Genomic DNA, 15606 nt, shown 5'->3' with positions numbered 1-15606 from the left:
CAGTATGGGAGAGAATACACATGGTATAGGTTCTGAAGGCTAACTCAGAGCAAAAAAGTTTATTCTATAATAGAACACTGGAGAAATAAAAGCAATTAAAATGTAAACAAGAAACTGTAAACAAGAAATAACATCTCTCTCTCTTTACTTGACTAGTAAATAGTCTGTACAAACTACATAGATATCAAAGGTTTTATATATGTACACAGCCAACATAATATCAAAATATATTTTATTCTGGACCTCTTTCAGATCTGATTCAAATTACAGTTGTCAAAGCAATACAATGCAAAGGGAAACTGCAACAACAACAACAAAAAATGTGCCTAGAAAGGATAAAAGGGTCATTGGGGACAAATCATTGTGATGTGGAACCAAAATACATCTTAAGTGTAATTAACATGGTCCAGGACAGCATAGAACATCTATATCAGTCTTCCTTACACAATAATCATGAAAACTGAACAATAAAGTTCTTTAACATGTACAAAAACCTGTCATGGGCTGGTTTACACTTTTACAACAGTTTTAAAGTTAACTGGATAACTAAAGAAATGATGCAGACATTTTAATCCAGTGCTATAGGTAGGCTCACAGAATTAGACCCAAAGGATTTGTAAAAATCAAAATGAAAACATTATAGCTACAATGTCAAAGTCAGGAAAGAAGAAAATCACTTCTGTATCAACAGTCACAGAGCTACAGACGCACTCTGCATGTGTGTGTTTGTAATGAGATGGATAAGTACATCAGACTAGATACAACATGCAGAATGTTTTCTTGAACTTATCCAGAAATTCCAAAGAAAACATCATGAAACAGCTTACTAGAAAAAAAAATATGCCCTAGTTATTCACCCTGCTTCAACACTGTCAACATAAAGGCAGAAATAAACAATGCTATCAATACCTCAGAACTACTGATATAAGACATCAAATTTCTAAGTCAGTGTATTATAAAAGTGAACACTTCCTTTTTTTCTCTTCTAATTTTAACTAGAATCATGTTAAAAAAAATTGATACTAAATGTGACACTTCAGAGCTACTACTGGAAGGAGTTAATTCATAACTTTCCAACCCTCCTTCCATCCCTGCTGATTCAGGAGAAGGGGGAAAAAAACAAAACAAAACAAAAAACCAACCAGGGTCTCTTGTAGATTTGCTGCTATTCCACAAAATGTTGGCATTTGCTGCCATGCCACAATGTTGGTCCACTGAAATAGGATTTCTGCGGCAACTGTCAACAGTAATTCACCATATGCAAGTACCATCCTTAGCATGTGAGAATAAACACAGGTTTCTGTAGAAATGTACAATGTACTTAAGAAAATGAAAATTGTTTTAAAAGAGTAAATAGCACTGCATTTGAGATTTAATTTTCTACTTATCTAGTAAAACTTGTCATTTTTGCTCACATAAGTACGGTCATTTGATTCCTTTAAATAGCAAAAATGCACAGTCCTCTTTAGGCCTCTACTCAATAATAGTTTACATTACTCTTAACAAATCATTCTACATAAACAGATAGCTCCTGAAAAATAGTACTCTCTCATTAAATCTAATTTGACAGAAAGAAGTTTAAGGAAAAAAAGGAGTGCTTTATAAGTTAAGTGAAAAAGTACAAATCTTTGGCCTTTCTCTTGACATTTTCATGTCAAAAAGCAAAAAACCTTCATGTAATTCAATCTAGTGATTACTTTTTGCACCATAATTTGTTTTTTTACACCACAAAAGGAGGCACTTTCAGTATCTGTAAAAGGTGTTTAATCCTAAAACATACTTACCTAGAGAATAATTAAACAGAATTCGATACACTCTAATATCTATTAGAAAATTAAAAGTTACCACTTCTAAAGGTCATTTGAAAGTCAATGATGTTACCTGATCGATAAAGGAAATGGGGACTGGAGCAAATATAAGAACTTATAGAATTTCCTACATGGAGGAAAAACAAAGATATTCCTTTTTATTGTTTAACAGTGGCAGCTGCTCTTCCTTTATTCTGTTTTAATCAGTGAGTATTCATTCATTCAAGTTTTCCTTTCTATTTTTCCTTAAAGATAGGTTACTTACAGTAGCTTATACAACGATTTATGTGAATACCACAGAAAAACTACGGGATTCAGTTGATCTTCAGGAATAAGTTTTCACAAGAATATAGGAGGAAAAATGAGCAAGAACCCCAAATACAGAACTTTACAGGCTGTGAAACTTGGTCTCTTGCAATCATGTTACTGCTCAAATTCGAGGCAATCTTATGTTTGTCTTTGGAGCAGCATCGTGGCACATCAGCAGGCAATGATGATCTTGAGAACAGCAGCAAAAGGAAAGAATCATGTGCTCATGAAGAACCCACGCCTACAAAATGGATACCTTTCAGAAACGCTTACACTTAGAAGACCCAAGACTTCAGGATAATAAAGCTCTGTATTTATAATATTTTATATGTCCTATTGTGGCTATTATGCTTAAGTAAAATAGTGAAAGAATTAAAAAGAAAAAAAACAGAAAAGATGACAATATCATAAAAATGTAGCTGTCTATTTTGGCAGCTATATTGCAGAATTTCTTGACTATCTTTTTGTCAGCTGGGAAAAAGTCAATAACTGTATGCAAATGAATAAATTGTCCATTATCAAAATACAAAAGTACTATCAATAATCACCTCTGACTTTCAGATTTAAATTCAGTGCAATTGACAAATGCATCACTAAAGGAAAATGCAGCTTAAACATACTCAAAACATTTGTGTCTATTCCTGGGAGCACATTTAAAAATTATTGCACAGATTTTTTTATTTTTATTTATTTTTTTAAACAACAACAGAGGTAAACCACAGATGTGGACCTCTAGCAATAAAAGCAGGATTTCAAGTGCCAGATACTCAGCATATTAGGTTTCCTACATAAGTCACAGGGTAATAAGTTCTAAATATCTCTAATGTTTTCCAAAACCCTAAAAAGAGCTGGCACAAAACCATCATGAATGACTGCCTCTCTGGATGTAAATTTTAAAAAATATTACAGTATCATAGTCCCCACTAACAACAACTGGGGTACATATAACAATGTATTGTGAAATTAAGTGTATTTATTCTCTTTACCAATAGCAAATGCTATCCTACCTTAGTAAAACCAAGACTTGCTTCAATCACTGCTGTTTTGTAAAAATAGCAAAGCAACAAATGAGGAAAAATTAAAGCTGTGCGACTTGGGTTAAATTAGTTACTAATTAAACTTAGAATATAGGCTAAAATTTTAGTTGTAAAGGCCTCAAAATAATTGGCGGCAGAAATAGTGTTATAAATTTGCTAAACTCGATAACAAGTAATTCCTTAATTAAAATTTTAGATATATAAATTTGACAACTATTCTCTTCCAAATTGACATTCCTGTATTCTTGTGTTAATCATAACAAACCCTGTTAGTCACACATATAAACGTGGCCTCATACTATCATTTGTCTGTATATTTAAGTTGCATAAACACGAAAGGAGGGATTTGCTACCTACATCGTTAAGAAAATATTTGATATTATAAAAAGACATGATATAGTAGTGATTACTGAAAAAAATAGCAGCTTAAATCTATCTATATTTGAAAAAAATGTAGTCACAAGTACCACAAATGCAGATCAAAGCAGCAGGGAGGTTAGTGCAATTATACTGTTTTTCTAAAAAAAATTCTGAATCACTGCTATTTAAAAACATCTTGAAGCAAGTCTTTTGTTTTAAAGATTGTTTTTTTAAACTAAGGTAGCAAACATTTTGCCATGTAATGGCAGTGTTATATGCCGTTATCTTGCTTTGTATAAAGAAAAATAACATCAGAGATTCTTTAATACTGGAGTTTGGTTACATTACATATTTAAGCTTCTACACAGAATGATGGACGCTTTAAGAAGCTAATCCTTATCCAGAAACATTTTAATCTCTTAAAAAACAAAGCAAAACCAACAACAAAAAAAACCCAAAACTACTTTGCTCCTTTTCACAATAGTGCACATTTTAACCATAATTTAGTTATGGCTACAAAACATCAGAAGATTTTTTTTTAATGTATCTTCTCTATGGTATTAAAAAAAATTTTTTTTGTGCCCTTCTAGTCTTTAATTGGCGGAAATATGTCCCAAAAAAGAAACTATTGCATTTAAGCCACATCACCAAAAAAAACAGAGCATAATACCCTTTTACTGATGTGTCTTACAGATTGACATGACCAAAGTCATACGTTTTCATTTAATTTCCAATTCCCCCTTCCACAACATGCACCAATTGAATATATGCTCTGGGAGCCATAAAATGTACCAAACATCTACCTCTTCAAAAGAATGCATTATAATATTTTTCAGAATTTTTTTTTTGTTTAAAAGGTGAAAAAAACAAACAATAATCTGATTCACTCCCTTACTTCATGCATCCATAATCTAAATCAAAAACAAAATTTAAAAGCAAGAACAAACTACTGCTGCAAGTTTTTGTAAGTCCACTTTCTCTGTACATACAAACTGCTCACTACTGAAGGGAAAAAAGAATATAATCCATGGTGTCTGCTGATTCAAAGGGGAGAAACAAGGCTGTCATTAGTATCCAAAAACTGGTACATGTATGGTCTGGTTTTATAATGTATATTTCTTTCTCTCTTCTGTTTTTCATATCCAAAACTTCTAAATGCTATTTTAGGGGCACAGCAGATTAGATTCCAGCACTTGGTGAACAGAATTCACAAGCTGTGACAAAACTCTTGTCATCTTCAGGGTGCAATTTTGTTTATATACACTGTATGTATATGTTTCTTTTAGATTTGGCTGCAGTGGGCTGGCCATGGTTCAAGTGGGACTATAGCAGTACGTGGGTCAGGGACAGTCATTTTGGCTATGTACACATTCATAGTCGGTCCATGGCTTCCAACTAGTAGCGCTATTTCCGAAGGTCTAATACACAAACCTGTAAGAGATTAAATTAATCAATTAGTATGTTCAGAATTTTATTGTACATTTTGTGTTTAACTCTTTTATAGTACAATTTGCAATCTGTTTCTTAGTTCCAAATTCATGAAACTAATGAAGACAATAATCGAAGAAAAGGGCACTTAACCAATAGATATTGGATGGATCATTAAGTAGGTTAAGCAGAAAACCATGAACGAATACTATGGTGGAAGAACCATAGCTAACATTCTTTAGAAGTTACTAATAAAAAGAGAAAATGTTCAGAATAGACCATTCCCTATTGCCTGGACCCTAATGAAAGGTATCACAGCTTATATTCAGATACAGCTTCAGTAAACACTCCTGCTATGGTCTTTCCATCTTCCCTTTACTTTAAGAGCGTTGGAGGCCATCCTAGTTTCTCTGTAAAGGGCTGGCCAACCTATCGTATTTCTCAACGTAGGAATCCATGACTCTAATACCACCTGTCTTGGACCAACAACATTCTTCTGCGGGGAGAAGGTAGAAACAGGCATTAAAAATTCAAAGCACAAAGTAGTACTCTGCTATATTTAGTTTCATTAACAAAAGTTTACATTAAAAATAACTGTCCACTTCTTGCTTACAAAGGCACTCTTAGCAAAGTCAGCCTAAATCTTATTTATATTCTTTGAATATAATAAACACAAAAAGTATATAACATTCAGGGGAAGAAGCAGTACTAATCTTAAAATTTATTTTGAAAAGAACACTTTTGTGTCACTCCCATGAGAAGCGACAGGTCATGTGGACACACACACATTAACCCCCCACACCCACTCTGGAAATACTTTACTATACTTACTGAACCATCTGATGCACTGGCTCCAACTTTGTCTCCTGCTGCATTCCAACAAACTTCAAAAATCCCACCTGTTCCCCTATAGCTGTGGACTAGAGCACCTGTCTGAAAAAATAAAAAACAAAATCTGAATCATTTTATCACTGCGAATCCACACAACAGGATAAAAAATCTTTTATTACCTTGTCTCCAGCAATCAGAGATGGGACTTAGCTTCAACTATAAAATAAGTACAAGTTCTGAAACTCTACAAATGTGATACGATGATTTTTTTGTAAAAAGATAATACTAGCCTGCTCTCAAAAAGTTACTCACACATTCTTTTTCTCCCATGTCAATGATCACTCTTGGCTAAGGCATCTTTGCCCTCTGACATAGCTAACAACAGCTAGAAGTAAACATTCAGTATATGACATGAAGGAAGTTTTTGTTTTTGTTGAAGGATGCATGAGTTTAGCTGACACACAGAGAAACAAAATTAATTTAGAATTTCTTGGACAACACATCCCAAAAAGAAAGTACAATAAACTAGTAAAGACAATTCCACTATACATCTGCTATTCACTCTTTATAGCATAGGGAGATAGAAGAAATTAAAAGAATACATGACATGTACATTATACTTAAAAGATGTCATAAATTAAAATAAAAACCCCATAAGCCTGGAATACTAACAATCTCATCGATTTAGATGAATCTTAAGTGTAACTAAGTTATTTTATTCCTTCAGCAATGAAAACAAAATTCATTCAGCTACCCATGAAAAAAACACAACAGTTTGAAAATGTGTTCTCCTATGAAGCCAGTTATACAGGGCAGTGGCCAAAGGTCCTACTGAGAAAACCAGAAAACCCTAAGAAATGTGACTCTGGTGTTCTGCCCTGACAGATCAGCAAAGTGACCTCTGCAGCTTTAGGTACGATAACGTGAGACATCAAGCTAGAGGTAGCAGATCTCCCTACAAACAACATGACAAGAAACCCACATACTTTGGAAATACCCCCCATATGGCCTACTCAAGTTAACCACCAGGGTCGGAGACTGGTCTCCCTCCTTTGCTTTTCAAATTCAGTCTTATGATGTGATGCGAACGAACCACAGGTGCTCTTCTAAGGCTTAACAGACTGGGAAGGCTCAAATGGTTTTCTTTCCTACTTAAAATTCCCCATAATATATTAGATTTTGAGTTTAGTAGGCCTTGAAGATTTATGGTTTTTGAGGAAAGAATAGAGTAGAACCAGTAAAATCTAAAGTTTCTGAGTTACAGAAAGTAAACTCCATAGCTGACCAAAATGCATGCGGTCTATACTTAGTTTGTTGGGGTTAAAAAACAAACAGCTTTCTTTCAAAAGCAGTTTTCAATCTCTAAGCTTGAATAAGGCTATAATGAATCAAAACAGCATGGATGTTTAAAAAGGCCAATGGCTCCATATGTAACAAGGAACTACTTTTTCAAGTTATTCAAAGTATGATGTTGGTGCTTTGATGGGGATCACTTTGGGTAGTGTGGACATTTAACAATGTTGATCCTTCTCAGTCATGAGCATGGTATGCTCTTCCATTTGTCAACGTCTTGTGCTATTTCTTTTCTCAGAGTTTCATAGTTCTCTCTGCAGAGATCCTTCACATCTTTTGTTAGGTATAGCCTCTAATATTTCATTTTCTTTGAAGCTACTGTGAAGGGAACTTTGTTTTTGATTTGATTGTCAGTTTGACTGTTATTGGAGTATATGAAGGATACTGACTTGTGGACACTGATTTTGTATCCCAAGACATTATTGTATTTCTTTATTACTTCTAGAATTCTTGTGCTTGAGTCCCCATGGTTTTTGAGGTATACCATTATCAGCAAAGAATGAAAGTTTGATTATCTTTCCCCTTTGAATACCCTTGACAATCTTCTCTTGCCTGAATGCATTGGCTAGAACTTCCGGCACAATGTTGAACAGTAGTGGTGATGGAGGACATCCTTTTCTGGTTCCAGTTCTAAGCAGAAAAGCTTTCAGTCTTCATTCAGTATAATAGGAGCTGTGAGTTTGTTGCAGATGGCCTCCATCCATTTAATAAATCTCATTTATGCCTATTCTTTTCAGTGTTCTTGTCAGAAAATGATGCTAAATTGAATGCTTTTCCTCCATCTGTTGAAAGAATTACATAGTCTTTGTTTTTGCTTCTGTTTATGTGGTGAATTACATTTATGAATTTGACTTATGAATTTGAACCAACTCTGCATCCCTGGGATGAAGCCCACCTGGTCATGATGTATATAGCTTATAGCTGTATTCTATTTGCTAGAATTTTATCGAGTTGTTTTGCATCAATATTCGATAGTGAAATTGGTCTATGTTTTTTTTGTTTGTTTGTTTGTTTGTTGGGTACTTTCTTGGTTTTGTAATAAGGCTGATATTTCCTTCATAGAAGGAGTTGGGAAGAGTTTCTTCCTTCTTGATGTTTTGAAATAGGTTCTGCCATATAGATACAAGCTCTTCTTTGAAGGCCTGGTAGAATTCTGGTGTAAAACTTTTTTATTGTTGTTGCAGTTTTGGTGTTTGATAAAGAAAAAACCTTGAATAGCCAATGCAATTCTAATAAATAAAAACAAATCTGGAGTCATCACTTTACCAAATTCAAGTTATAAGTTTACAGTCATCAAAACAGCATGGTATTGGCACAGAAATAAACACATAAACATAAAGAACAAAACAAAAAACCCAGAGATGGAACCAGCCTGACATACCCATGTGATCTTTGATAAATCAACCAAAAGCATACACTGGGGCAAAGAATCCGTATTTAATAAACGGTGCTGGGAGAAATGGTTAGCCACAAATAAAGGACTAAACTTGGACCCGCACTTCTCCATTTATAAAAATTGACTCACCACGAATAAAAGATTTAAATTTGAGACATGAAATGATAAAAATTCTAGAAAAAAGTGAGGGGAAATGTCCTGAGGATGTCCACCTGGGGCAATTTTTTCTGATGATGACCCTACTGCCAAGGGCAGCAACAAAAATAAATAAATAAATGGGACCTGATCAAGCTGAAAGCTTCTGCACAGCTATGAACACAACAACTAAGGCAAGTAGACAACCTTCAGAATGAGAGAAGATACTCACATACTACAAATCTGACAAAGAGCAAACAACCAGAATCTACAGAGAACTCAAACTAATCAACAAGAAAAGAATAAACAATCTCACTGGGCAACAGACATGAAAAGAACCTTGTCTGATGAAACAGATGAATGGCCAACAAACCTGAAAATTGCTCATCATCCCTAATCATCAGTGATATGCAAATCAAAACCACCTTCAAATATCATCTAACCCCAGTGGGAATAGCCCAAGTCACAAAGTCCCAAAGCTGCAGATGCTGGTGTAGATGTGGAGAAAGGGGAACACTTATACCATGTTGGTGAGATTGCAAACTAATACAGCCTCTTTGGAAAGAATTATGGAGAATCCTCAAAGAGCTAAAAGTAGACTTTCCATTTGATCACACAATCCCTTTACTAGGTATCTATGCAGAAGAAAAAAAAAATCATTTTACCATAAAGACATTTGCACTAGAATGTTTACTGTCGCTCAATTCACAATCACAAAGATGTGGAATCAACCCAAGTACCCATCACCTAACGCATGTATAAATAAACTATAGTATCAGTATACCACAGAATACTATCCACCAGCCATAAAAAAGACAGAGACTTACATCTTTTGTATTTTCCTGGATGGAGTTGAAACACATTCTTCTTAGTAAAGTATCACAAGAATGGAAAAGCAAGCATCCAAAGTACTCAATACTAATATGAAACTAGGAGATGAACAACTTATAGATTCCCACACAAAAGAAAAACACAATTAAATTCAAGAAAGGGGAGAGGAGAGAGGACGAAGGGAGGTTGGTAAGCTCTCACCTAACCGGCACAATGGAGGGGTCTCTGGCACATCTACTAAGTGAAGGGCTCAACTAAAATTTGGACTTTATCTAGCGAACGCAACATGTAAGCTAATCATAAGTACCCTTATATTAATCTGAGGGAAGGGGAAGAGGCCAATGGATTAGATCACCATGATCTATCTCTAATCTGATGTATGTTGGGGCAAGGCTTCAACAATACACCTCCCCAAATGCTCAGGTAACACATCATCCAAGTAATGAATGAAAAAAACACCCAACTAGATGTTCATATGACCAAACAAAAAGACTTTCTCCTGTATTTAAAATCAACTAGATGCCATAAAAAAGTAAAATGAGAATTCTGACATCCCACAGGGATACAAGAAAATAATATGGATAAGCTGCTGAGTTGCCTTTAAAAGCCTCATAGTATCTTTCATTAGTACTCCACACAGTTCTATTCTCATATGTCATCAAAAATGATTTTGTCACATTGGATTAAATGCATGACTGAAAATATCCTCAACATAGCAATTTACTTTTAGTGAAAGGAATATACTTCTTAAAAGATGTCACAATAACATAAAATCCAGAAGGCAACTTAGAAAATATTCACAAAGAGAATTTTTTTTAAACAAAGAGAACTTTATAGAGAAATTATAAAACTTTACTGAATAAAAGACAAATAACTGGAGACATATGTATAGGTGATAAAACACTATAACTATTTCCCTATAAATTTTACCTATAAATTCAAGGCAGTCATAAACAAAATCCATAGCTACATGGTTCTTTTGGGGGGAAATATGAAGACTAAAGTGCTAAAAACAGAAAAGCAATTTTGAAGAGTAGGATGGGGATATATAAAGTTAAATTTAGTATAAAAAACTGTTACTGATTCAGGTATATATAAGCATACCAATGGAATAAAAAAGAGTCTATAAACTAAGTGCCCAGACATAAACCTGGTAAATAAAAGAAGTAGCATTATGAAAACAGTTAAGGGGACAATGAATTATAATGAGACAACTGATTGCATCTATGGAAAAATAAGTATGTATCCCTACCTCACACCACATATGATCAGTTCCATGGGAGTTAAAAATTTAAAAGAATAAAGCTTAAGTACTTCATGAAAAAAAAAATCAGAGGCCTCAATGACATCTACATGAGGAAGAATGTATCAAATTATCTATAAAAAGCACCAATGAAAAGGAGAGCCCAGCTGGGTGGGTACAGTGTTCTACCTATAGCCCTAGCTACAGGCTGAGGAGAAGGAATGCTCGAGCCCAGCTGGCCGTCCACCCTGAGCAATACTGTGACATCCTCTCGCTAAAAATAAGTCACTTAAGACCACGAAAGATAGACCAACAAATTCAAACATTAATTTAAAAACTTCTTTATTATAAATACCTCACAAAGAAAATGACAACATCGGAAACTGAGAGATATTGAAATCCATATGACCAAGAAAGGTAAGTATACAGAATACATAAGAAAAGCTAACTAACCAATACAAAAAATAAAGAAGGCAGCAGGAGGGCAGACTCAAAGGAATCAAAGTCCAACTGGATAGTAACTATTTGAAAAGACATTTAAACTCATTAATAAACAAGGAATGCAAATTAAAAAAATATTTCAAATCCATCAAATTAGAAAAATGTCTAATGGTCTGATAATCTTATAAGAGTTATAAAAAATGGGAAACCCTAAATATCGCCTTTAGAAGTGTAAACAAGTTAAGCAATTTGAAGAGCAGTTTAGCAAGTATATCCTAAGGGCCCAAGATTTCCACTTATAGATATATTTATAGTAAAGTATTAGAGAACTTTCCTGTGCACAAGGCAACATGTGTCAAGTAGGTTCACATATTGTTTGTAATACTTTAAAGACCCTCAATAGGACAATGAATTAAAAAACTGATATATTCACATGATGTTCTAGAGCAGACAAAACAAATTATCACTCTAGAGCAATAGTTCTCAACTTGTGGGTCATGACCCCTTTGGGGATCAAACGACTCTTTCACAGGGGTCACCTAAATACATCCTACATATCAGATATTTACATTACGATTCATAATAGTAGCAAAATTACAGTTATGAAGTAGCAATGAAAATGGTTTTATGGTTGGGGGTCACCATAACATGAGGAACTGTATTAAAGGGTTACAGCATTAGGAAGGTTGAGAACCAGTGTCCTAGAGTAACATGTATTTTTTCCTTTGGGGAAGAGGAAACCCAGTTGAAAAACAAGGAAAAAACATGATCATGTTTCAGAAAAATAAACATAAATCCTTAAATATATAAAACAATTCTCAACCACTCTCATAAAGAAATATAAAACTACACTGAAATATCATTTTCACCTATAGGTTAGAATGTGAAGAAGTAACATTCTCCTACATTTCCAGTGATAGTGTAATATAAAAAAACAGTGAGAAAGAACTAAAGAAAAAAGAAACTAATAAAAACAGCTACCAGCAAATGAAGCCAGAAATGGCAAATACGTCCTAGTGTATGCCTTCATATAATGTTTGGTGTTTACCAAAACATCAATGTATAACTTCATCAAAAACCACTTGAAAATGATGGCATATGCAAATCAGCTTGTGAAATCAACTTTGGTAGTGGCCAGCTACATGTAAACAGATCACAGTAACTCAGTGTGTGTGTGTGCATGCATGAGCACACACCACAGACCATCAAGACCTAATGACTGGCAGGGGGCCTGAGTCCAGTGTCTGCTGTTAAAAAACAAAGTCAATCAAACATAAAAACTACAACATTGAGAAGATTAAAAAATGAAAACGATAGGCTTCTTTCTCCACTTTTATAGCATCATCCCTGAAGACACAATATAAGTCTGATTCTGATAAATCACTTTGTTCAGCCATAAAATCTTGTCTTTTAACACATTTTGTTTACTGCTCATATATAGCTCCTTCAAGGAAAATTCTTCTAGAAAATAAATAAAGCCTGTTGCATACCTAAATAAATACTTATAAACAAAACTGTTGGGGAAAAAACAAAGAATATGATAATGATGATATTAATAATAATAAAAGAAATCTAAATTCATTTCAAAACTTCACTTTTGATCTTCACTTAGGTGTAACCCCCTCCAAAGAACTGAATTAATGCCTCATGAAGAAGGAAAACCAAATAAGGAGACGTATTTGTACTGGTAGATGTTCCTAACTAAATCTAAGGGTGTCAGACCATTTAAATAACTCAGACATACCTGTGTGTTCCAGATGTGCACACATTTGTCAAAAGAACCACTTGCCAGATACCTGCCATCAGGACTGAAAGCTACACTGTACACGGGCTCTTGGTGTTTTGTCAAAGTGTGGATGCAAATTCCTCGGTCTACATCCCATAACCTAACAGTAGAATCAAAGGATGCACTGAAATGGAAGAAAAAAACATGATTTGATTAGGTGATGAGATACTCCCCCAACCCTGTCCCCACCCTCCCATACACAGGCAGTGACAAATTCTTTAAGAGAAGTGGGTTGGACTGTGAGGAAGAAAGCATCCTGGAAAATGTAAGCTGAACAAGAGAAAAAAAAAATTTCCCCAAGGTCCTGAATTGAAAAGATTCATGAACTTATTGTTCTATTCCTTTTTTCTCTAAATAGTTCTTTTTTAGTGGTCCATGGTTTTCAACACTGAATTGGCCAGACTTTTAAATTTATCTTTTTTTAAAACATGCTAAAGAAACTAGATTTTACTATGCCTCAATTACTTGGGTTTTAAACAATATTTGATATTATCAGTTAATATTTGATTATCTCCAAATATAAAAAACCATTATTACCTGAAATATCAGTAATAAAACCCTGTGTTTAAAGTTTCCCATATATATTCCCAAAAATATATTCCTTGTAGGATACGTTTCATAAAATCTTCTGACATATTTACTAGAAATCTTATTTGTAGAAAACTCGACACAGGAAGAATAAAACAAAAATATCACCTTGCTAACATAAGGTTGGCGTTTGGATTATTTGTCCCTGGGCCTGTTGGACTCCATTTGATAGTATAAATTTCTTTATTATGTGCTTGTAAATCATGGACACAATTATCTTGTTTCATACTCCATATCTAAACAAAAAAGAAAAATGTATATAATTAGTTTCCTAAACAATGGGTTACAATAGGTAGTATTTATTAAAATACTACCTTGCCAGTTCAAAATATAAGCAATGGAACCAGAATTACAGAAGTCAAGAAAATATTGATAAAGAAATTTAAATGTAATAGAAATATCTAATATTTGTATCTCTATAAAAAAAGTTAACTTTAAACCTTTAATTTTTTGATAGTACAAATTTCAATAATCAAAAAGTTCCTTAAATAATAATCCTAAAATGCTGAAGGCACAGTTTTTATGCTGTTCTCTCTAAAACAAACAAACAAACAAACAAAAAAAACAACCCAAAGATCTACATTATAAACTGCTCTCAGAATTCAGAAGAGGGCCAATTTTTTAATGGAGAAAAAATAAATAAGCAACTTGTAAATAATATGCTGATGATTCATAGAGAACTATGAAAAGTAAAAGATGTAATAATTAGGCTTGATGCCTATAGCTCAGCAGCTAGGGTGCCAGCCACATACACTTAGGCTGGTGGGTTTGAACCAGGCCTAGGCCTGCCAAACAACAACAACTACCACCAACATAAAAACAGCTGGGTGTTGTGGCGGGCGCCTCAAGTCCCAGCTATGTGGGAGGCTGAGGCAAGAAAATCTCTTAAGCCCAAGAAGTTGAGGTTGCTGTGAGCTGTGACAGCACAGTACTCTACCAAGGAAAAAATAGGGGGCCTCTCCTGCCTAAAAAAAAAAAAAAAAAAAAGTAATAATTAAAGTTAAAATAGTAGTAGAGAATATGCTTTTTTTCTGAGATGGAAATACACCTGTGTATGTAGATTAAAAATGTTTTTTTTTTTTTTTAGTAAAAACATTAATAGAAATCTATACCACAGGAATTTCTGGTATAATCGTTCAATAAAAAATGCCTTGCCAAACACACAGCTTCCAAATCCAGCAGTCAACCAAAAAAAGAGCTGGACTTCAGGTAATGAAGAATGAAGCAATAGCATGTGTTTTTTTTTTTTTTTTTGTATCCTAGGTATTTACAACTCTAAGTAATATAAATCCAAAAGACAAGCTTCCCCAACTGACTTCATTAAACCTTTCAGCAGCATTTGATACTTTCTAATCGGCCCTGAAATATTCTTCTCCACACACACTCTTTAAAGTCTTTCTACTTTGGTCATTCCTGTTCGGTTTCCTTTAGGAAGTTCATCCTTCTTAATCTTGTAATTGTTATGAGTTTTTTTTTTTTCCTTTTCCTGCATCTTTCTTTTCTTTTCTTTTCTTTTTTTTTTTTAATTAAATCACAGTAGTATACATTAATACTGTCATGGGGTACAGTGTACTATTTCTGTATACAATTTGAAACACTTTCATTCAACTGGTTAACATAGCCTTCATATCTTTTTCTTAGTTACTGTGTTAAGACATTTACATTCTACATTTACAGAGATTCACATGTACCCTTATAGGATGAACCATAGGCATGATGCCGTCAATCACCCTCCCCTCTCCTCCCACTCCCCTCGTTTCTGGGCTAAAATTGGGTTATAGCTTTCCTATGAAAGCTATAAATTAGTTTCATAGTAGGGCTGAGTACATTGGACATTTTTTCTTCCATTTTTCTTCCATTCTTGGGATACTTTGCTAAGAAGAATATTTTCCAGCTCCATCCATGTAAATATGGAGGTGAAGTCCCCATCTTTCTTAATGGCTGCACAGTACTCCATGGTGTACATATACCACAGTTTATTGATCCATTCGTGGATCGATGGGCTCTTGGGCTTCTTCCATGACCTAGCAATTATGAATTGGGCTGCAATGAACATTCTG

At 34.2% G+C, this 15606-nt stretch overlaps 1 protein-coding gene across 1 annotated transcript in view; it reads right to left on the bottom strand.

Annotated features, from left to right (window-relative positions):
- Positions 1–215: 215 nt before the first annotated feature.
- TBL1XR1 (transducin beta like 1 X-linked receptor 1) overlaps positions 216–15606 on the bottom strand; it is a 112494-nt gene continuing 97103 nt past the window's right edge. Inside the window, exons 13-16 of the mRNA XM_023515766.1 lie at positions 13655–13782; positions 12917–13082; positions 5774–5875; positions 216–4945 (exon numbers count right to left, since the gene is read on the bottom strand). Of these exons, the coding sequence (XP_023371534.1) occupies positions 4919–4945; positions 5774–5875; positions 12917–13082; positions 13655–13782 (423 nt within the window). The 3' untranslated portion in view covers positions 216–4918. The remainder of the gene's footprint in view (positions 4946–5773; positions 5876–12916; positions 13083–13654; positions 13783–15606) is intronic.

This window comes from Otolemur garnettii, unplaced genomic scaffold, assembly GCF_000181295.1.
Source record: "Otolemur garnettii isolate 467f Iridium unplaced genomic scaffold, OtoGar3 scaffold00078, whole genome shotgun sequence".
Lineage (NCBI taxonomy): Eukaryota > Metazoa > Chordata > Mammalia > Primates > Galagidae > Otolemur > Otolemur garnettii.
The sequence above is the reverse complement of the archived record's forward strand: the minus strand, read 5'-3'. Positions and strand labels throughout refer to the sequence as shown.